We start from the raw sequence: 24,074 nt of genomic DNA, 5'->3' as shown, positions 1-24,074 counted from the left end.
TTAAAAGCCCCCACATACCTGTCTATATTTGTTATTTTCACCCCATACTCTGCCTTAATGTACTAGCAGAAACTGTACTGAAAAGAAGATGACTCTTGACCTGGATGGACACTTAACATGTAGCCACAGGTGAGTTCAGAAATGGCAAATTGGTAGGAATGTGTGGCCCACTATATGTTGGTCAGCGGCAACTCCCAAGATTCCTGATTATTGGCCTTCATGACTAAGACTGATGAGAATTGCAGTCCAACAACAGTCACAGGTAACAGTCACAGGTTCTCTAACCCAACTGTAATTCTTCTTTGGCTCTATGTTGATATAAAATACTCTTCTTCAACTTGGTACCTACCAGATCTTTTGGACAAAAATGGATTGCAGTGCACTGGCACCTACTAGATCTGTTGAACAATCTGTACTGGAGATGGGGAGGAGGGGATGCTCATGACCATAACTGAGTGGCTTCTGCAGAAGTCCAAGCAAAAAATTTTCTGTGCAGGATTTTGCTGTGTCTACCGTTCCTGTCTCAGGCACGTTGCATCTCCGCAGCTTCTGCAGCATGGCTGGGTCTGACACGGTTGTTATTGGCAGCAGTGATGTAGCCAAGAAAGCCATGAAGGTAACACCTAAACTCATTAGGGCTTTGGAGGGTGGATGTCTGTCAGGAGCTATATAGTCCTTAAGTTCATCTCTTTTCCACCATAGTTTAATCATCCCAGACTTTCTAGACCAGGCTTGCATTAAAGCACTAGCTTGGTACAAGGAAATCCATGTAAGCAAGTGAGCACACTTGTGGAATAAGACGGGGGTCCTTTGGATAAGCCCAACAAGGGCACTGGGTAAACCTGCCAGAGGACAGAAGGCCCTTCCTCCACACCCATCAAAAATGCAACAGGCTACTGCAGGAAGAAGAGAATTCTTTGTTTCTCTGCCAGCCCTTGGTAAGCCAAGGGGAAGAAAGCAGCCTGTTCATTTTACAGGCTAACTGTCAAAGTTACAGTAACAGAGCCAGTTCACCTTAAAGGCTGGCTATATTTACATAGGGAGCCAGATGTAATGATTTGAGTGTTGGACTCGAGCTCCAGCACACCAGAATTCAAATCCCTCCTCAGCCGTGGAAACCAACTGGGTGACCTTGGGCATGTCACACTCCTTTAGCTTTCGAGGAAAGCAGTGACAAACCTCCTTTGAATAAATCTTGCCAAGAAAACTCTAGGTCTCTGTAAGTCAGGGTCATCTTGAAGGCAGCTAAAACATAATCTGTATAGGAATATTAGAAGCTGTTTCATACTGAGGTGTGAAAAGTTTAAACAAAATAAACATAAGAAGTGCCTTGCTAGATCTCAAATGAAATACTCATCCACTCCAACATTCTTTTCCCTAAAAAGCAGTCAGCCAATTATTATTATTATTATTATTATTAAACTTTATTTCTATAGCGCTGTAATTATACACAGCGCTGTACAAAGTCGGTAAAATTAAAGAGTATATAAAAGCCTGCCCAAGGCGTACATTCTAAGATAATAACAATTAAAAGAGGAATAGATAAAATTACCATATAGAAAAGAAAAAAACAACAGATTAAAAACATCAAATATCAAACAAATCACATCACATCAAATATTGTCAGACAGCCAGATGACAATCACAAATTCCCTGAGAACGCTTCCCTAAACAATATGGTTTTCAGCTCAGCCTTAAAACTGGTTAGGGAAGTGATGAGCCGTGCATGCAGAGGAAGAAGGTTCCAGGAATGAGGGGCAGCAAGAGAGAAGGGACGGATCTGGGACGGGGCAGAGAAAATCCTGGGTTGAGAGAGGAGACATTGGCTACCAGAGTGCAGAGTCCGAGTAGGGATGTAGGGAGAGAGAAGATCAGTTAAATAAAGAGGGGCCAGCCCATGCAGGGCTTTAAAGGTGAGTAGCAGAAGTTTGTACCTGATGCGGAAAGGAAAAGGGAGCCAGTGAAGGGAAGACAACAGAGGGGAGATATGATCATAATAGCGAGTGAGTGAAATAATGCGTGCAGCTGAATGCTGAACAGAAATTAATGGGTGAAGATGAGAGAGGGGAAGCCCTGCCAGGAGGAGGTTACAGTAGTCTAGTCGTGAGACCACTAGGGCATGGACCAGTGTTTTTGCGGTAGAAGCTGAGAGATATGGACGGATTTTGGCGATATTATAGAGAAAAAATCTACAGACTTTGGCTGTAGTCTGGATCTGAGGGATAAATGACAAAGAGGAGTCAAAGATGAAACCAAGACTGCGGGCTTCCTGGACCGGCTGGATCGAGATGTTATTGACGGAAATAGAAAAGGAATAGTGAAGGGTGGGCTTAGGAGGGAAAACAAGACGCTCGGTCTTGGACATATTGAGCTTCAGACGCCGATGGTGCATCCAGTGGGAGACAGCTGTTAAACAGGATGACACTTGCTGCTCTAGCTCTGGTGAAAGATTAGGGGTGGAAAGGTACAGCTGGGTATCATCGGCGTAAAGATGGTAGGAGAAACCAAAAGAACTGATAAGTTTGCCAAGGGAGAGTGTGTATAAAGACTGGAGAGTTGCAGTAAGAGAGAAGATGACAATGATCTCAAATTTTCTCTTGAAGTATACAGTTTCTGAATGTGGCCATTATTTTAGCCATGATGGCTAGGAAGTACAGTCGGCCCTTGGTATCTGCTGGGGTTTGGTTCCAGGACCCCCTGTGGATACCCAAATCCATGGATGCTCAAGTACAATGACAAAGTAAAATTATGTCCTTTATTTAAAATGGTAAAATCAAGGTTTGCTTTTTGGAATTTATATGTTTCAGAAATACTTTCAAGCTTTGAATGGTTGGATCCATGGATGCAGAATCTGTGGATACAGAGGGCTTACTATATTAGTAGACCTTGAATTCCTATTATTTTTCATGAAAGCCATCCAAGCTGCAGGTCATATATTTAATCAATTCTGCACGTTAATAAAGCATTATGTATAGAGGTACCTTATCTTGGTCACCCTGTACTTAATGCTCATCAGTTTCTTTGAACAGCATCAAAGTGTGATCTAGCAAAGCAGTTCTTAAGTTGGCTGCAGAGCAGATAGGTATAGAATGTAAAGCCACCCATGAAAGAGGAAGGCCAAAAATTAACCAGCCAAAGAAGGGGAATTAAGGGGGAGGACAAAAATGAGTTATTTCATTTCACAATTTTGACAGGAGAAGTAGGCTTTGATTTAGGTTGGCCTTGCATTTCACACAAGAATATGAATCTTCCAATGACTTCACTCTCTTTTGACTTCTCCAATTTCTTTCCCAAAGACCATGGAACAATTAACAGATCACCACTATGAAACACTCACGGTGCCTGATGATCCAGCTGCTAATTGCATCTATGCTCGGCTTGGCCAGAAGAGCAGTGTTCTTCTGCATCGCAGTGCAGAGGAGTACCCCAACAGTGTGCAAGTAAGATCAATGGGTGTCTGTGAGATGGGGGAGAGGGTTGGGGTTCATTGCAGAAGAGCGGAAGAGATTTCTGTGGCTTCAGGGAATACAGCACCTCCGTACCATATGCAGATGTGCCATACGCGGCTTTAACCTTACGAGGAAGGTTAAGCCGGTGGGTGGTGAATGGCTCACGTGCTTGTGTCACGCACCACACCGAATGTGGAAGTATACCCCCATTGCGGCCAATGGAGTTTGAGCTTATGCGTTTTTCCCCATATGCAGAGGGATCTGGAATGGATCCCCACAAATGGAGAGGGCCCACTGTATATGTGTGTTCTGTTTCTGCACATTTTGTGGTAACTTAAACCAAGTCTAATGCTACTGCTAGCAGAGGCTGTTGTGAAAATGCGACAGCTTATGTGTTGACCTGTAGCATACCCTTAAGAACCAGGGCAGAATTCTATATGCTTTATCTCTGTGCAAGACCTGCTGTTATGTGTAGTAGTAGTTGTTAATCCTCAAGAGTCTTTGAGAAGGTGAGAGTAATGAACCAATAATGCTTCAAAAGGGCACAGAAGATAACGGTTTGCCACAACACATGTTTAGGTCTCATAGCCCTTTCTCACATTTGTGTGTTTGTTCAGAAGCATACTCAGCCAATAAAATTGCCTCTAGGCACATTCAAAAGTGTCCTCTATTTGAATTGTCACCTAGGTGGGACAAATAAGTGGCAAGGTTTGGGATATTAGAAGGGTTTCGAACTGATGAACTATTGTAGGGGCAGGATTTGCTTCCATGGCTGAAATCCTGCATCAAGTAGATGGAGTGTAATGCTTGCCTGTACAGTTCCATTTTCTCCTTCCTGGGCAGCTGGCAAGCATAGCAATTCAGACAAGGAAGAAGCAGCTGGTCTTGACTGGGGTGGGGGTGGGGATGGGGGAAGAAATTATGGTGTGCTCACAGCTAGAGTGCATTCTCCTCTTCCTCTCCCCCTCAGGCTCCAAACCAGTCTCATCTTTATTGTCTGAAATGCCTCCCTGCTCCATTGGTAACTGCCACCACTAGCAGTAGCTGCTGCCATCACTTACACTGCCTCTCCCAGGACTTAACAATTGCTGTAGAAAAGATTTTGAAGGGGGTTCAAATGACTGGAGAATAACCCTACCCCCCACCCCGCTGCTTGTCCGAAAAGAGCATTTTGTGTTTAAGCAAGACTTACATGCTTGTATGTAACTGGTTGCTGCTCCACAAAAGCAGTACTGCTCTCCTTTCCTGCTACTCAGTTCTGTATAATGGAGGATGGGAAAGCTTTGCCCATATTATTATGGTTTCTTGTGGCTTCTTTCTTTAAAGTCCATTCACTCCCTTGCTCCACTACAGGTAGCAAAGGGAAGAAATCCTGACCTGCTGAACTGCTTTGTAAATGAAATGGTCACACTTGTGATAAGTCCGCTGCCTCACTGCATCAAAAGGCCAGTCATGGGAAACCTTGACTTTTTATGAAATTTGGGTCTGACTTGGCAGGGTGAGGCAGATACCTAACACAAGGGTCAAACATTTCCAAACAAAAATCCATCAGTGATACCTTTATTGGCCAACTGAAATGCACAATATACTTGTTGCAAGCTTTTGAAGCGCCATAGGTGTCTTCATCAGGCAAGATGTTACAAACCAAGCAGGAGAAAAAAAAAATTGGTGATGTTAATCAGATGCCTGCATGTTGTTTCAGTCCTTAGTAAAGATGTTATGATGAAGGATATATTTTGCAGACAGGCTCCTCCTCCTCACCATGTGGCAATAGGGAGATTTTCAAAATCTAAATTTCTTGGATGCATGTCAACAGGGACCCCTCTTTGGCAATCCAATATGTCTCCATTCCAGTGAGGTCACAGGCCTTTTTATAGGCAGAGAACAATGGATTCCTCAAGAAGTCTCCATGTTCCTTTGGTGATGGAGAGGTAAAGCATGCAAATTTAGTCCAAATTTAAGAAGAAAAAAATGTTTTACCTTGGTTGAAGTTTCAGTCCACAGACTACTCTTCATGGTTCCCCTGTTGCAGCTACAGTGTGGTGTCTCACAATATATGCAGTATCTCACAAGGGTCAAGCATTGTTATCTGTGCTGGCAGTGTTTGGTTGTACTCTGCAGGGGCAGAATTAATGGGATTCATATCTGGGAAGACAACTAACAGGTTTCTGTTTGTTCCTTCTCTTAGCCTTTCCAGAAACTTCCAGACTACACCCTCATTCCTGCTGCTTGCACCGAGGTAGCCAAACATGGTGGGACTCTCAGCTCCTGCTCTCTTCTCATCAACAAGAAGCTGGAAATCTAGTGCCTATTGAACCCCACAGACATACAGGTTCTCACCATCCCTGATGGGCAACCCCTTCCCTCCGTTCCTATATCCAGAGTGACATTCCTGTTTCTCTTAGCTTCTTTGTGAGGCAAGAATACCACCCTCCCTTCCAAATATGCTAATTTGGTCGGTCTTCAATTTTGCAGATGTTTCTCTTTGTATTTACATTGGATCTTCCATGGAGCCATGCTGGTCTCTTTATTTCTTGTCTCGCTGGCTGCTACTGTGTATCCTTTAGAAAGACTTTGCCCCATAGTAGACAGGTTGCTCTTACGTTGGAAGAAAAATCATAGTGTGAAACCAGGGGTCATCGCTTGTCATTCAGGCATCTCTGCTCTTGGCAATGTTTGCTCAAGTGTTTAACTTGTTTTGGACCTTTAAGAGTAGCATTGCTTTCCCCCCTTTCTTTCTGATTATATTTTGGGGGATCGTTTTGGAAGATCCAGAAGGGATATCCACCATGCACTTCTGTATCCAAAATACTGACCAAAATAGGTCTGTTCCTCCCTCTTTCAAAGCCCACATTTGAATAGGAGAGCAGACAAGGTTCTATTGGAGACCACCACTATTGCAAATGGTTTCCAACTGTTTTGGTGGGCGGGCCGACACTGTGATATTCCCCAATGGGACAATCCCAGTACTATGGATGTGGGATTACCTGGAGACTCCTTAATTTTTGCAGTTACAGGGCCTAAGGTCCGATGATTCTTGCCAGATAGACCAATACTTCACTAGTGCATTGTGTATCCCTTACCCTGAGACCTTTCTGCTCCCTCAGTAACTTGGGTCTAGCAGAAACTCTTAAAGCATAGTAGGAGAATGTGTGGCTCTCCAGCGATTGTTGGGTTGCAGCTCCCATCAGCTTTAGCCAGTGTGGCCAGTGGTGAGGGATAGAAGGAACTACAGTCCAAAACAGTCCTGTGACCCACATATTTCCCTTCTCTCCCAGCTTCAACAGCCTGTCTTGTTTGACCCTTTGGACTGCTACATTCGTCTCTGTGGTGCTGCAGTTTGGAAAGAGGGGGGAGTTCAGGTAGATTGACCCCTCTCTCCTCAACCCAAACTCAAACAATGGCTTCCCCACTGCCACCTCAACAGGTGACCTCTCTGCATATCTTCAGGGTCGAAGCAGCCATGGAGGAGCAGCTTTGGAAAAAATAATGTATCTGTGAAGGATGCTGCTTCCGGCGGCGGAGGCTCCAAGGCACTATAGTGTGTATGTGTTTGTGTAACTGTAGTTTGAGGGCGTTTGTAGGAGTGTTCTTGAAAGGTGTAGAGGGAGCGCCCTCTGTTGGGGAGTAGGCATAATGACAGGTGTAGGACTGTAGATTCACTCACTGCCTCTTTAATTAACAAATCTGACAAAAATTAAAAATAAAATAAAGTAAAAAGACTGAACCAAACTCATGACTTTGACTAATCATTCTTTTGTGTATGTGTTTGGTTTCTGGGATTCTAAATGTGTGGGTTCCAAGGCCATTATTATTATTAATATTATTATTATTATTATTGGGGGACAAAATTATTTTGTGATTACTATTGCTTTGGGAGTCAACAATAATTTGTCTAATTCTAGGTGAAATTGTAACACCAAAGTGTTGAATTATGGACCCTATCTATGAAGTTCAAGGGGTTGCCATATGTCAGCAGCCAACTTGAAGGCACATACATAACAACAAATAGAAGGAAGTGATGATCTTTAAAATACATGCCTATATTGAGTGGACTGGAAGCCCGTCCACCTGAAGTGTATGCTAGTGAAGATGACAAGAGATTTTTGTTGGAAGCCATCTCAAATACTCATTTTAAAGATGTAAAATTCAGAGATACATCCATGTTAGCCTGGCATATCAGTATGCAAAAAGATCTTGTAGCACCTTTGAGACTAATGGAGCAAAAGAAGTTGTAGCATAAACTTTTGTAAACTTGGTCTACTTCCTTAGATGCATGGAGTGAACAGATCAGTTAGTCTCAAAGGTGCTAGAAGATCCCTTTGCATACTCAGTTCAAAGATGTCTGTCAAAGAGGTGACATCCAGGGTAACTATCATGGGTGAGGCTTAGAAAAATGACCAAGAAAGGAGCAGTCTTCTTCAGTCAGCCCTACCATTAGGCACAGTGAGGCAGTCGCAGAGCTGTAAGCACAGAGAGTTGTGTGTCATGCAGCCTGCTCTGCAGCTGTTGTTTTCAGTGGAAAATGCTGTCAGGCCATCATTATTAAATAAAGATGACTTTGCTAGTGCTGTCATATTTTATATGCAGAATGGAAGCGGAGGTTCCTCATTTTATTCTTTGCCTTGGGCAGCAAAATGTTTTGGACCAGCCGTATATTAGGATTACAGTGCTTGTGATTTGCCAAACCAAACATGGTCTACCTGGTTTTTTATGGCTTCTCTGTTCTTGTAGGTCCCTGCAGGTGAAGAACAACCCATTAGGTCTCTTCAACTCTTAGCAGACCACAGTGTATGATGAGGAAGCTTCATTTGGTTTAGTAGATCACTGGTTATACAGATTTGTCCAGTGCAAAAGTTGTAATTTTTTTCTTTGAAAATAAAGTAAGGAACCTAGAGGTCATTTCAAAAAACTTGGGCCTGCTGCTAATTCCAAACTAGAAGAGGCCCACTGAAGCAGTGGGAATCAACTTTACCCAATTGATTTTGTAGGCTTACTCTTGTTGGGAAAAGCAATTGGATTTAGGCCTGTTTGTAAGATGGTTTCTGAGACTTTATCCCAATAGCTTCTGTTTGGGGGGAAAAATAAAGTTGGGAGGGGAGTGTGAGCATGATAGAGAATGACAGAGGGGATTAGTGATATAAAAAGGCTGTAGCCAGAGTTATGCTGTTTGGGCAAGTGCTGTAGTAATGGTATGTGTGGTCAAAATGTAATTTGGAACCTGATTTTCTGCAGTGTTATTCTCTGCACCATAAAAGGGGTAAGAACAAGGTGAAAGCACTTTTAGTTTCATAAAACCTTCTCAAATTTAGAAATCGAAGGTTCTATATGGGATCGCTTACAACTTTAGGATTGAAAGTACTGTTTGGGGGCTACTGTTCCATGAAGTCCAGGTGGGTAGAGTGGTTCAGCCCACATTGATTCATGTCAATCTTTATGACTGATGGAGACTATTCAGGTAGTTCTGAAGTTTTCAAAATGAGAGCCAGATCAGTTTCTGCAGACCAGCTTTCCTCAACCTGGTGCCTTTCAGATGTCTTGAAACTACATTTCCCACCATCCCTAGCCAAGGCTGGAGAAGGCTGGGTCACCTATGGCTACAAGGTTGATTGGTCTGACTTAAAAAAGCACCTAATAGCCATTTGTGCCCTTGGCATCAGATCAGGAATATGCCTTCCACATTCCTCTTTTAGTCTTCCCTCAACATCCTGTTGCCAGTTTCTCAGGCTTGCCAACTTTTCTTAAGACTCCCAACCTCACCCCTGAATGACAGGCAGAAAATCATAGAATCATAGAATCGTAGAGTTGGAAGAGACCACTAGGGCCATCCAGTCCAACCCCCTGCCATGCAGGAAATCCAAATCAAAGCATCCCTGACAGATGGCCATCCAGCCTCTGTTTAAAGACCTCCAAGGAAGGAGACTCTATCACCCTCCAAGGGAGTGCATTCCACCGTCGAACAGCCCTTACTGTCAGGAAGTTCCTCCTAATGTTCAAGTGGAATCTCTTTTCCTGTAGCTTGCATCCATTGTTCTGGGTCCTGTTCTCTGGAGCAGCAGAAAACAAGCTTGCTCCCTCCTCAATATGACATCCTTTCAAATATTTAAACAAGGCTATCATATCACCTCTTAACCTTCTTTTCTCCAGGCTAAACATCCCCAGCTCCCTAAGGCGTTCCTCATAGGACATGGTTTCCAGACCCTTCACCATTTTTGTCGCCCTCCTTTGGACACGCTCCAATTTCTCAATGTCCTTTCTGAATTGTGGCGCCCAGAACTGGACACAATATTCTAGGTGGGGCCTGACCAAAGCAGAATACAGTGGCACTATTACTTCTCTTGATCTAGACACTATACTTCTATTGATGCAGCCTAAAATAGGCATTGGCCTTTTTAGCTGCTGCATCACACTGTTGACTCATGTTCAACTTGTGGTCTACTTGGACTCCTAGATCCCTTTCACACGTAGTTTCATTCAGCCAGGTGTCACCCATCCTATATCTGTGCATTTTATTTTTCCGCCCTAAGTGCAATACCTTACATTTCTCTGTGTTGAATTTCATTTTGTTAGCTTTGGCCCAGCTTTCTAGTCTATTCAGGTCATTTTGAATCTTGATCCTGTCCTCTGGGGTATTAGCTATTCCCCCTAATTTGGTGTCATCTGCAAATTTGATAAGTATGCTCCCAATTCTGTCATCCAGGTCATTGATAAAGATGTTGAATAGCACTGGGCCCAGGACAGAGCCCTGTGGGACCCCACTGGTCACTTCTCTCCAGGATGAAAAGGAGCCATTGTTGAGCACCCTTTGGGTTCGGCCGGTCAACCAATTACAGATCCATGTAACAGTTTCTTTGTCTAGCCCACATTTTACAAGCTTGTTTGCAAGTACGTCATGAGAAACCTTGTCAAAGGCCTTACTGAAATCAAGATATATTATATCCACAGCATTCCCTTCATTTACCAAGCTGGTAATTTTATCAAAGAAAGAGATTAGGTTTGTCTGGCATGACTTGTTTCTCTGAAACCCATGTTGACTTTTTGTGATTATGGCATTGCCTTCTAAATGTTCACAGACTCTGTTTAATGATCTGCTCCAGAATCTTTCCTAGTACTGATGTCAGACTAACTGGACGATAATTGTTGGGATCCTCTTTCTTCCCCTTTTTGAAGATGGGGACAACGTTTGCCCTCCGCCAGTCTGCTGGGATCTCTCCTGTTTTCCAGGAGTTTTCAAAGATTATTGCCAATGGCTCTGATATTACATTTGCCAGTTCTTTTAATACCCTTGGATGGAGTTCATCTGGTCCCGGAGACTTAAATTCATTTAGATTAACAAGGTGTTCCTCTACTATCTCTTTACTTATTCTGTGCTGAAATTCCCCTATTCTATCCTCTGCTCCATTATCCTCAGGTTGAGCACCCTTTGCCTTTTCTGAGAAGACTGAGGCAAAGAAGGTGTTGAGTAATTCTGCCTTTTCTCTGTCTTCTGTTAGCATTTTGCCATCTTCTCCACGCAGTGGCCCTACCGTTTCCTTCTTCTTCCTCTTGCTGCGGACATATCCAAAAAAGCCCTTTTTATTGTTCTTAACCTCTCTAGCAAGCCTGAGTTCATTCTGCGCTTTAGCTTTTCTGACTTTACCCCTACACATGCCTGCTATTTCTTTGAATTCCTTTTTTGTGATTTCCCCCTTTTTCCATTTCTTATACATGTTCCGTTTCAAACTTAGCTCGGTTGAAAGTTCCTTAGTCATCCATCCTGGTTTCTTGAGACACCTCCCGTTTTTCTTTCTCACTGGAACTGTTTGAAATTGTGCCTTCAGTATCTCCCTTTTGAGAAAGTCCCATCCGTCCTGAACTCCTTTATCTTTTAGTATTTCTGACCATGGAATCGCCCTCAATACTTCTCTAAGTTTACTGAAATCCGCTCTCCTAAAGTCTAGGATGCGTGTCTGACTATGCCTGGCTTCTCTTTTCCACTGTATTACAAACTCCAGGAGAACATGATCACTTCCACCTAATGATCCCACCACTTGCACCCCATTAAAATCAACAGGTGCACCTCTTCAAGTGCCAAGGAAATAACAAAATATTCTGATCTACATTCCCAAACACTATGCCTGTATGCAACCACTCAAATAGAGGAGTAAGCTTAATACAAACATGTCATATTTCAGCAGTTGGACTGAGACTTGGGACCAGAGCAGATGGGTAGGAAAAAGTGGCTTTATCCTGCTTTTTCTGAAAGAGAGTCAAACTCCCACTATCTGCACAGAACCTCCCAAGGTGGGCCAAACTGTCAGACTGAATGGTGTGGCATCCAGCTGCACTGCTGGTTTTTTTGTTGTTGCCTCCCCACCATGCATGTGCACTGTTGCATGAATGCACTGCCTGTGATGTCCAAGTGCCTCCCACCCAGATGCCATTCCACTGGATGACCACCCCTTTGATCATCCACACAGTCACATGTGCTACCTTCCATCAGTACAGTGCATCAATGCACTGGTGCAAAGCATAATCATGGAGCCCCCCCCCCCCCCCATACATGCCCCCTTCACCTCCTGTTGTCCTGTTTGGTTTGTGTATGTTGTAATTACATCCATTGGAGTTGTCACTCTCACTTTTTTGCTTTGGTGCAGCCTCACACGGGCACTGGGCTGTTAATATGCAGGCACAAAGATGTGCATTTTTTGAGCTAAGCTAGAGTATCCTGGCTTCTTTTTGCTCTGGTTTTTAGCCCTGGAGTACATCTTCATTTCGGTTTCCACCTGCTTTTGAACACTCCACCTTCAAAGCATCTGGAAGCCACTTTATTTTTCCCATTTGTTCCACACTTATAACAGGCCCAGTGAAATCAAAGCATGGATTTGGCTGATGAAGCCTAGTTGGAGGAGGGTTGAACCCACTTGAAATTATCAGTAAAATTGGACCACTGAGACTCCTATGTAGTTGAGCCTGCTCTGGACCTATCAATCCAGAAATACAATAAATGATCAATATTTTGCTATTGCTTTCATGGTACTCAGACTGTTATCAACTTTAGTTGGATGAAGATAAAGATGATGATGGTTTAATGAAATGTGTTGAATTTCATTGATTTGTAAAAGCACACCTGCAAGTACTAAAAATTAACAACAGACTGCCTGCCAGTGTTGAGCCTCCAACATCAGTCATGCTGTTAGGGCTGGTAGTTGTCATGTTAGTGGGGTAGTGAACCTGTCCCGTGTTTTCCATACCCTTTAAGGAGCTATCCCCTAATTCCTTTAAAGTTTGGTCTAAAAGGACTGTTCACTGCCCCACTGTCAGTGCGATCTATCCATTATCAATGTAGTCATGATAGTCATGAACAGAATTTACAAAATCGGGATCCCATTTAAGACTGGAGCCACTATATAGTTATGGGTGTAACAGACCCTATAAAGCCTGGATCCGTCCTAAACTGGATACACTTTACAAAGTCTAGATTCAATTCCCACCCCACCTCCAATCACCCTAATGTGCCTACCTATCTCTGGAAAGGTAGGACAGTTTCCAAGTTTCTGCTTTTCTGATAGGCCCATCAAGGGAAGAGATTGTGAACAATGCAGCTGTGTCTCTTTAGGTAACCATTCTGAAACCACCATACCAAACTCTCTCTGTGTCCATGAGCAACAGTTATCACTAGCTGGTCTCCAGTCCGGTGGGCTTAAATTCAGTCTATGTTTCTGTGTCAATCACAGCTTGAATGGCTAAAGTGTCATTATGGATATATGAAGTCCTGGAGCAATGGAGTAAGTTCAGGGGGCAGAATTCGGGGAGACCACTGGCCACATTGGTTTCACTCACGGGGCGCTGGAATGAGGATGAGGACTCCAGGGGTCGAAATGACGTGGAAATGTGGTGCTTGTTTTCTTGATCCAGGAGACTGAGCGTGACCTGATAAAAAGAGAACAGCCATAAGGGTGTGTCTATGCTACAAATATCTTAATATAGTAGAAACTCTAAGGAATCCTGGGAGGTGAAGCCATGTGCTCCAGTGGGAGGAGTGTTTGAGTTGGATCACCCATCTACAGGATCAATCGCTGTAATAATGTGCTGGAGAAGAGGGCAAAATATGCTGTCTGAGGCACAGTTCCCAAACCTGTGATCATGGAAGTCTGCTCTGTGTAATTCTTTCATCTCCAAAAGATGCTGATGGAACTTGGATCTTGCAGTGCTCAGGCCTGCCTCCCACGTTATATGAGCAGAGGAGTGCTGGGTGCTTATTTCTCCAGTATGTGAGTGGGAGTGTTGGCATGGTGTGTGAATTTGACTTTTGGTTTAGATTATGGGAGACCTGGCTTCACTATCAACTGTTGCCATGGGATTCATTTCATGGTGTTAGATGAATCATTTATTGCATAGCTTCAGTCGCTCTGTTTAAAACAGATATAATAGGATGCCTACTTAACATTGGTCCATGCAACTCCAGTCTAGGGAACCTATGGTCTTCAAGATGTTGTTGAACTCCAGTACCCATCAGCAGTAGTTAGCATGGCAAACGTGAAATGATGAGAGCTGAAATTCATCCACATCTGAAGAGCTGAAGGTTCTCCAGCTCTGATCAAGCTGCATATACACTGACCAACACTGCTCTCTTATGCAGGGGTGGAGAATCTGTAGCCCACCAGATATAGTCTTCAGTGCTGGCCATCCTGTGTGGGGAGCATGGGAGTTGATGACCAACAACATCTGGAAGACCAAAGATTCTTTAGGATCTCGGCAGGTCTTTCCTAGCCTTACTTTCAGAAAGCCTTTGACTAGAGCAGGGATAGAAAACCATGTGTGCTCCATATGTTGTTAGACTACAGCTCCCAATATCGCTGACCCCTGGGCATCCTAGCTGAAGTTGGAGTCCAACAACTTCTGAATGGTCACAGGTTCACCATCAGAACAGTCTTACCCCTTCATATCCACAGATTCTTTCTCCACAGATTCCAGCATTTGAAAATATTCTCTCTCTCTCTCTGTATGTGTGTGTGTGTGTATACACACACACACACACACACACACACATACATACCCCTTGATTTTGCCATTTCATATAAGGGACACCGTTTTACAATACATTGTATTTAATGGTATTTGGGTCTCCATGGATTTTAGTATCCACAGGGAGTCCTAGAACCAAACCCCAGCAGATACCAAGAGCCCACTGTAACTCTCTTTTGTTTGGCCCACTCTAAATCAGGAGTGAATCAACTTCAGTCCTTCATGGTCTCTTTTTTACAAGACTCCACTTATATGTAGGTGAATGTTAAATTTACACAGAGAGACTGCATATCCAGAAAATATTAACGGTCAAGCCAAATGGAGACTATGTAGCCCTCCAGATGTGGCTGGATTGTAACCTCCACTAAAACTAACAGCTGATGGTGAAGGATTATGGGAGTTGAAATACAAGAAAAACTGGAAGGCCACATGTCCTCCAGGCCTGCATTAAGGCATCTCTGATCTGTGTTACATTACCCTGAGTATGTATGTCTATGTATGACTATGTATGGCTGGAACAGACTAAAGTCCTCCTAATGTGGCATTCTTTGTGAGGAGCTCATCCAAGGTGGATGCCTGGAGATAGAGCAGTCTACCAGCAAACCTGCACTCTTTCCTTCCAAGTTCTTCCCTTCCAAGTATAGTTAAGAACTGTGTGTATGTATGTTCTTTCAAGTTGCCACTTGCCTTAGGGTGACCCCATGAATTTCATAGGGTTTTCTTAGGCAAGGAATACTCAGAGGCAGTTTGCCAGTATCTTTTTCCTCTGAAATATAGCCAACTGCACCTGAGATTTGTTGGTGGTCTCTTGTCCAAATACTAACCATGGCTGACCCTGCTTTAACTTCCAAGATCAGGCTTTAGAGCAATGTGGTACTCAAACATTTTTACCCTTGAAACTCCTCTTTAAATCTACATGAGGACATTGTGCCACCCCACTTGCCGTAGTTTATGAATAAATTATTTTATTTAGTCTGCATATTTTCATTCACCCATTCATATTCTAACATTTTATAAGAAATTAATATTGGTCAAATTAGAACATGTTTCAATAGAGTCAATATTTAACTCATTTTTTTACACATTAAAAATATAGAAAGAGGAAGAGGAGGAGTGACCAGGGCCTCCAAGTCTCGTGCCCTTCTTGAGCAAGTCTTGTACCCCATGGGGGTCCCACTCGCCATTTGAGAACCACCCTTATTTCTCCTGCATGATTGGTCTTGGAATAAAAACCAACATGCCTCGGGGAGATGGGGAAAAGGTTCTCATATAAACCCAGTACTCTTCTATAAGTGCAAAAGCTCCTACCTTGTGCCGGAAAGGCCATTTCAGCAGGAAATCATATTCCCCTTTCATTAGAACCAGGAAGAGAGAGATGTGGGTTCCGGTTCCTGTCCCATCTCCATTCAGGAACAGCTTGAGGCAGACTTTGTAACCATACCGGCTGGTGTAAAATGCTTTGGAGAGGAAGAGGAGAAGAATAGGTAGGGTAAGAATGCTGGAAAATCTTTCACCGAGTGCACTTTGTTAATGGTTTCTCCCATTTGCCAGGCCAGCATCTGTCCTCAAGTTCCTGCTAAAGGGGGGCAAACTGTCCCAAGTGAACCAGGGAATTTGCAGAATAAGACCCAAATTGGACATGATGGGATGGATGCATGGCTGCTGCTTACTCCACATCTTGCTACATTTCTCTAGTAATAGTTAAACAGAAGAAGGTTCCAAGAACAATGATCCCATGGCATATATTTATCATTGCTTGGAAGCAGTTTCCAGTAGAGCAGAGTATAACGGATGAACAGATGCCTATTATATTGTCAAACATTGTTTGCAAATACGCATATGTGAGGCAACATCCTTGCAAACACACTTAAAAAGGGCAAATACAACCACAAATTCATGCACATTGGTGCATCTCTCTGTGTGTACGTGTTTGTTTTAAATTGAAAACTGATACTATAGTGGCAGGAACTGAATTTAAAACCATGAAAAATAAAAAACTGAAAATGACAGATTTGTGCATCTTAATCCCTGCCCTGGTAGATTAGGAACAAAACACCAGTCTTCCACATTGAAAACCCCAAGAAGCACTGGTCTAGACTAAACCACTTCTCTTGTAAGTTCAGGAACATACTACATGAAATGGAAGTAGGCCCTTTTGCTTTCTGTAGAACAGAACTCTGTGAGGTATTATTGCAGAGCTTGGAAAAGCTGCTGTTTTGGGAGTGCTCTTGCCACAATACCCCAGCCACCATAACCCATGATGGATGGAAAATTCTGGAAGTAGTAATTAAAAAAAAATCTGACCAGTCTCTGAATTCTTGTTTGCCTACCCTATGCAGTTACTCTTTTTCCAGGTAATTCCCTTACTTTATTTATATATTCATTTATTTAAAACACACCACACCCAAATACTCCCAATCTAAAATGCCATGTGCTTAAGGCATAAAAATTTCCCTTTGGTAGAGAGTTTGTTTTAAATTTATATTTTGTTGGTCACAGGATTTGTTTAAGATCTGTTCATGATGGCAGACCATGACAATTTACCTCTGGTGTGCAGACCACTGAGTTTCCAACAGCTGCAGTTTTGACAAAAATGAAAACATCGCTACATTTCTTTCTTCTACCCACATTTATGGTCACTCACCGGGTGAATAAAGTGCCGGGCGGTTTCCATCTTGTGCTTCCCGAGTTCTAAGTCCCACCTCAGAGACTTTCCAGAGGAAACAGCCATTATACGTGGTTTGTTCCAGGGTGTGGATCCGGGACACCAAGTTGCTGATCATCACATCCTTCAGGGCCAGGAGTGAGTCTTGCTGTTCCACCTACAAAGAAACGGGTGGAAGTGGTTTGTGCGGAGTAGCATGGGTTTGAATGAGAGGTGATCAATCTGGGCGTATGTGCCTTCAAGTTACTTGTTGACTTATGGTGAACCTATGAATTTTCACAGGGTTTTCTTGGGCAAGGAATGCTCAGAGGTGCTTTTGCCAGTTCCTTCCTCTGAAATAGACTACACAACCTGGGATTCGTTGACACTCCTCCACCCAAGTACTAACCAAGACTGATCCTACTTAGCTTCCAAGATCAGATGGCATCTGGTGCCTTTAGCATATGTAGGTCAATCAGGATATTATAGGACAAAGAATCTGTAGATTCACAAGCCATTGGCTTTTAGTCTGTGGAGAGTTTCCAGGAAAGAAAGTAACAATTCAGGTACAAGTACTGTATCTGGTGCATTTAGAAAATAATTTGCCAGCTCCCACATCAGATAGAATGAGAAACACTAATACATTGATAGCGAAGGCAATCTCACACTTCCCTAAGTATATTCTATGGACTTTGGATCAGTCCACATTGGCCCAGTTTGGTTCAGGAATGAGCCTGATTTGGTTCTGGAGTCAGCCAAATTAGTTGCAATACTAAATTTATCCTGATTTATTTATTGCTTTACATGGCATATTTTAGTGTTGTTGTGCACTGATTTTCAAAGAGAAGCAGTTTATAAATATTTGTAAATACATTATAAATAGGAAGGAAAGAAGCTGCAGTGTTTTGTACTTGTCTTGGGAGAAAAAGAGTTGGAATGCTGTCTTTTCTCTCTTGCTTCCCTGCTGTCTCCTGGAATAAGATTTCTTAACAGATTGAGAAGATTTCTGAGCCAAGCATTCTCTGAAACCATTATCCATTTTGAAAGCAGCACATATGACACAGCTAAACAGATTTGATGTGGGAGTGATGAGTTCTTGCCAAACACTTTCTATTCTATGGCCTTTTGTTCCCTTGGTAGTGGTTGCTTTTAGTTCTCTGAATCATTTCTCTTTTACTACCTTGTCCTCACAGTACTTGGCTGCTTTTGTTCATACTGCCAGTCCATCTGGCTTTGGGGACCCATGTGGGTTTTGTTTACAAGCACCTGTGATACATGGTTTTGCAACGTTATTGATAAAAAAGAAATCACAACCACTAGGATTAAACCAGTAGTCTGAGCAGTGCCTATAAAGGCAAAGAGGAAGGAGAGCTTTTGAAGAGGGAGAATAGTACTACAGGTTGAGTCTCCTATATCTGAAATGCTGGGGACCAGAAGTGTTTGAAATTTTGCATTTTTTTTCCAGATTTGAGTATTGTGAAAGCTGGACAGTGAAGAAAGCTGACAGGAAAAGAATAACTTATTTGAAATGTGATGCTGGAAGAGAGTTCTAAGGGTACCATGGACTACTAAGAAGATTAATGAATGGGTCTTAGAGCAAAGGAAGCCTGAATATTCCCTAGAAGCCCAAATGACTAATCTGCAACTTTTTGTACTTTTGGGCATATCATGAGATGGCATTGCTCATTAGAAAAGATGGTGATACTTGAGAAAGTTGAGGGCAGTAGAAAAAGAGGAAGAAGGCATTGCAGATATATTGACTCAACCAAGGAAGTCACGCCCCTGAGTCTGAAAGATCTGAATAAAGCTGTTGATGACCAGGCCTTTGGGAAGTCTATCACTCATAGGGTCAACTTAAGTCCAAGTCAACTGGACAACAAATAACTAAATTACCTCCCAAGCCAACATTTCAGGTTTTTGTCTGTTTTGCTTTGGAATGCAGTTTTATGAATCAATTTTGACTAAACATGAACTCTTGACATCCCTGCAAGCTTGATACCAATCTCCCCCCCCCCCCCCCCCCCGGAAACTGCTGTGCTTGGAACTTGATCTGAAACAAATTTTAAGGACTGTGCTTTCAATGGAAAGTGCCTTTTGTTATTTGCAAAAACAACAAAACAAGGTAAATAGTTCTGACTCACTCCTTCTGCATGTGGAAACATACAAATGGATCAAGTTCAAGTAGAACATACAAATGCCAAAGAGAGTATTTACTAAATATTTTTAAGATGCCCTGCTGGATCATGTAGTACAATGTTGCACAATGTGGCATCCTCCAAATGTCTAGGGCTACAACTTTCATAATGCTTGACCATCCTGCCCAGGACCTATGGGGGTTGTAGTCCAGGACATCAGGGCTTGAGTACAACTGGAAGTATGCATAAGCATCTGATCTTGGAATCTAAGCAGGGTCAGCCCTGGTTAGCACTCGGGCGACCACCAAGGAATCCCAGGGGCTATAGGCTATGTTTCAGAGGAAGGAACTTGCAAAACCACCTCTCAACATTCCTTGTCTAAGAAAATCCTATTATCCATGAGTCGAGAAATGACTTGAAGGCACACACACACACAGAGAGACACATATCAAAAGACAGCCAGCTCTCCTTAGGCCTATGTAGCTGTGAGACCCATCTCTTACCTTCTCCTCTAGATAGAGGATCCGGGCCATGGCTTCTCCCAAGGCGACTCCAGGGACTTCCTCTCTTCTTCCCAGCTCCCGGCTCAGGACCGAGACAATGTTCTCCAAGGTTTTCTGCCGGTTTTCCAACTCTGCTACTTTTTGGTTGAATGAGAGATCTATCTTGAGCCTCTCCCACAGCTTGTCAAGGGGGAAGCCCAGGTTGGCTAATTGATGCAAAGCTTCAAGAAGATAGGAGTGCTGCTGAGATATCCCAGTTTCTTCTGCTTGTTCTCCAGCCGGCATCTGCTGATAGTGAAGACTCACCTGTGGCATGGCATCATCTAGTGTCAGTTTTGAATTCATTTTTGAATGAAAACAGCATTAGTGCTGCACTGAAGGCAAGTGCTAGGACTGCCCAAACTTTAGTCCTCCAGGTGTTTTGGACTTAAGTTCCCAGAAGCCCTAGCTAGTTTGGCCAACAACCAGGAATTCTGGGAGCTGAAGTCCAAAACAGAGGAACAAAGTTTGGGGACCACACTGGGCCACCCGGATGTTTGTGACTTCATCTTCCAGAATTTTGAGCATTGGCCATGTTGGCTGGGACTTTGCGGAACATCCTCAGGGCCAAAGACTGAGAAGCACTGGTTTAGGAGGTAAACACACAAGAAGAAAAGACATGTCCCCATCACCCCAATGCCAAGGAACTGTGGATACAGGCGGACAACTATAGTTACTTTTCAGAAAGGGTAGTGACTTTTAAAAACATCACTTCAACTAGTGAAGCACTGAATAATAATTCCAACTAATTATTTTAAAAGGTAACTTTCCAAGCACTATGGATTTTATCACATGAAGACACAGGTTTGCAGTTTGGGGGTACTCTTGGACTCATCTTTGAACCTGGAGGCCCATGTCTCTGCTGTGACCGGGAGTACTTTCGCACATTTAAAACTTGTGCGCCAGCTGCGTTTGTTCCTTGAAAAATCAGATCTGGCCACGGTGGTACATGCCTTGGTTACATCATGTTTGGACTACTGTAATGGGCTCTACATGGGACTGCCTTTGAAAAGTGTTCGGAAAATTCAGCTGGTTCAAAGAGCTGCTGCCAGGCAGTTAACAGGGGCAAATTATAGATATCATACAACGTCCCTGTTGAAACAGCTTCACTGGCTGCCAGTTTTTTTCTGGGCACAATTCAAGGTGCTGGTTATTACCTACAAAGCCCTACATGGCTCAGGTCCACACTATTTGGCAGACTGTTTCTCCTGGTATGAACTGGCCCGGACTCTGAGATCCTCTGGAGAAGCCCTTCTCTCCATCACAACACCTTCACAAACACGGTTGGTGGGGACGCAAGAGAGGGCCTCCTCAGTGGCTGCCCCTAGACACTGGAACTCTTTACCCAGGAAGATCAGAACAGCTCCCTCCTTGATGGCCTTCTGCCAGCAGGTTAAGACCTACCTGTTCACACAGGCATTTAAGGAATTGCTATAAGGACAAGCTGGGATGTTGGGCCAGTTTAAAAATTTGTTACAGTTTCCCCCCTCTTATTTATAATTTTATCTTTTTAAAATATGTTTTATTCTTTAAATAACTATCTGTTTTAATATTGTAATAATTTAATTCCTTTTTAATGTACTTATTATTATTATTATTATTTAATTTTTTATGTTTTTAATTGTACTGTTTTTAATGCTGTGAAGCCGTTCTGAGTCCCAGTCCTGGGAAAAGAGCGGGATACAAATAAATATAATAATAATAATAATAATAATAATAATAATAATGTGAAATTATTTCACATGATGTCACACAAAGTCTGCCATTAAAGTGGTCACAAAGAAGCATTTACGTGCATCTTTTTACTTTTGGGATTTCAGAGACAGTACATTTCTGATATCACTTTATTTGTGCAATTGCCTGTGACAATCATTAATGGAATTACTCACCATTTTCACTTTATTTGCAGGATGCTTTAAATGTACTTTAATCTGTCTTTAATGCTGAAATTAGTCCCAGTGTGATAAACTCTAGTGCTCATGCAGAGAAGAAAGGAGGTAGCGAAAGCCATACCCTCCGATTGTCGCAATTTGGCAGGGACGTCCCCATTAATCCTCTGTCATCTCACTTTTTCAGCAGCTTTTAAAATGTCCCACTTTTGCACTTCTTTCCCCACCTTCCCCCTTTGTTGTCAGCTTACTTCAACTGCTGCAAACTAAGTCCAAAGTGCAGAAGTAGTTCTCACTCAATTTACTCACCAAATGAGAGGAGAGGGGTTTGGATCTTTCATCTCACAAGCAAAACCAAACAGCTACAGCCCCTCCTAACTTTTGTGTTCCTTCCAGTTAATGATTTTGCCATCTTGACCACAGGCAAGACCACATGTGACCTGTTTTTCATCTGTGACACATGATGGGGAGGTTATGGAAATCCAAACTTCTCTTAAAACCCACCTTGTCAAAATGGTTGAGTGGCTCAATTGCCTTCTCCATCAGGAATTCAGAGGAAGATATTTCGCTGCAGTTGCAAGACAGAGGAGACATAACTATTAAGGTGAATGCTGGAAGCTCTCACATCATTTAATCCAATAAGTTGTTTCTCACAGCATCAACTAGACAAGCCCAGCCCTTCCATTAACAGAGAAGAGGAATTGTTCAGCTGGGAGGTAGCAGCTTCCCCCAACTTTGATTTTCTAGTTATTGCTCCCTGATGGAAGAGGAAGCTGTGTGTGTCATGTTATGACATTAATTCGCATCATTGGCCCCACAGTCACGTCAGATCTGAGCTGCAAAAAGCTCCAAAAACCTCTGTGTGATAAACACCTTCCTCTCCCATATCCCTAAATTCACTGGCTGCTCTCTAGGACTGCACCGGACACTGCCCCATTGGCAGTGTTGAAATAAGATACAGCAGACTGTTCAGTTTGCTTATGTGCGCCATTTTCTCACAGAATCCTAGAGTTGGAATAGACCCCAAGAGCCATCCAGTCCAACCCAATGCTGTGCAGGAACACAAAACCAAAGCACCCCTGACAGATGGCCACACAGCCTGTATTTAAAAACCTCCAAAGAAGGAGACTGCACCACTCTCTGGGGCAGCATATTCCATGGTCAAACAGATCTTATCCTCGGGAAGTTTTCCTAATGTTTAGGTGGAATTTCCTTTCCTGTAATTTGAATCCATTCCCCAAATCCCAGTCTCTGGAGCAGCAGAAAACAAGCTTGTTCTGTTCTCAGTATGACACCCCTTCAAATATTTAAAGAGAACTATCATGTCATCTCTATCTTCTCTTCTCCAGGCTAAGCATACTCAGCTGCCAGAGGACTTTATCACACAGGGAAAATCAGGGGTTTAAACAGTGAAAATCACTTTCAAACGACATCACAATTAAAGTGCCACTATCCTGGGGATAAATAGGCAATAGACAGCAACATGTCATTCACAGGGAAATCCTGTGAATGATTTGCTGTTGTTTATTACCTGTTTATTCCCAGATAATAGTTCTTTAATAGCGATATGTGTGAAAATGTTAATCGTGATTGTGCGATTTTTATCCAGTTTTCACCTTAATTTTCACTGCTTAAACCCCCTATTTTCCCCATGTGATAAAGTCAATATTCTCTCCTCTTAGGGCATGGTTTCCAGACCTTTTATCATTTTATTCACCCTCCTCTAGATATGATCCAGCTTCTCAACATCCCACTTGAACTTTGGTGCCCAGAACTGGACACAGTATTCGTCTTCATCCTGAAGAGAAGTGGCCATTGGTGTGCCACAGAGTTCTGTCCTGGGCCAAGTGCAATGTGACATCTTTATCAATGACTTGGATGAAAGGGATGAAAGGACATGCTTTTCACATTTGCACATGGCATCAAATTAAGAGGAGTAGCTAATACCCCAAGTAGAGGATCAAGAGTAGAGAATAATTCTATGATCGTAATAGAATTATAGAATTATAGAATCATACATTGGAAGTGACCACAAGGGCCATCCAGTCCAGCTCCCTGCCATGCAGGAACTCACAATCAAAGCATCCCTGACAGATGGCCATCCAGCCTCTGTTTAAAGGCTTCCAAAGAAGGAGATTAGAAAGCTGGCAAAAAGTAACAAAAGGAATTTCAACACTTAGAAATGTAAGGTACTTAGGGAGAAAAATAAAATAAAATTTACAGATACAGGATGGGGGACACCAGGCTTAACAACAATACATGTGAAAGGGATCTAGAAGTCCTAGTAGATCGCAAGTTGGATGTGGCAGCTAAAATGGCCAATGTAATTCTAGGCTGCATCAATAGAAGTATAGTGTCTAGAAGGAAGCAATAGTACCACTCTATTCATCTTGGGTCAGGCCTCACCT

General features: G+C 42.8%; 2 protein-coding genes across 7 annotated transcripts in view; one reads left to right on the top strand and one right to left on the bottom strand.

Annotated features, from left to right (window-relative positions):
* LOC121923308 (N(G),N(G)-dimethylarginine dimethylaminohydrolase 1-like) overlaps window positions 1-7,126 on the top strand; it is a 49,585-nt gene extending 42,459 nt beyond the window's left edge. For 4 of the 6 annotated variants that reach the window (XM_042453632.1, XM_042453633.1, XM_042453628.1 and 1 more), the window contains exons 5-7: window positions 497-616; window positions 3,297-3,440; window positions 5,638-7,126. In XM_042453632.1, coding sequence (XP_042309566.1) covers window positions 497-616; window positions 3,297-3,440; window positions 5,638-5,754 — 381 coding nt within the window. In that variant the 3' untranslated portion in view covers window positions 5,755-7,126. The remainder of the gene's footprint in view (window positions 1-496; window positions 617-3,296; window positions 3,441-5,637) is intronic. The other 2 variants (XM_042453629.1, XM_042453631.1) reach the window with 2 other exon arrangements.
* A 5,257-nt stretch (window positions 7,127-12,383) lies between these two features.
* LOC121923739 (TNF receptor-associated factor 1-like) lies at window positions 12,384-17,284 on the bottom strand. The gene is made up of 3 exons (XM_042454456.1): window positions 17,101-17,284; window positions 15,765-15,913; window positions 12,384-13,361 (listed from the first exon to the last, which is right to left on the bottom strand). The coding sequence occupies exons 1-3, from the start codon at window positions 17,237-17,239 to the stop codon at window positions 13,143-13,145; spliced, it is 507 nt and encodes a 168-aa protein (XP_042310390.1). The 5' UTR covers window positions 17,240-17,284; the 3' UTR covers window positions 12,384-13,142.
* Window positions 17,285-24,074: the final 6,790 nt, after the last annotated feature.

The sequence above is a fragment of the Sceloporus undulatus genome, chromosome 2 (genome assembly GCF_019175285.1).
Source record: "Sceloporus undulatus isolate JIND9_A2432 ecotype Alabama chromosome 2, SceUnd_v1.1, whole genome shotgun sequence".
Taxonomy (NCBI): Eukaryota; Metazoa; Chordata; class Lepidosauria; order Squamata; family Phrynosomatidae; genus Sceloporus; species Sceloporus undulatus.
The sequence above is the reverse complement of the archived record's forward strand: the minus strand, read 5'-3'. Positions and strand labels throughout refer to the sequence as shown.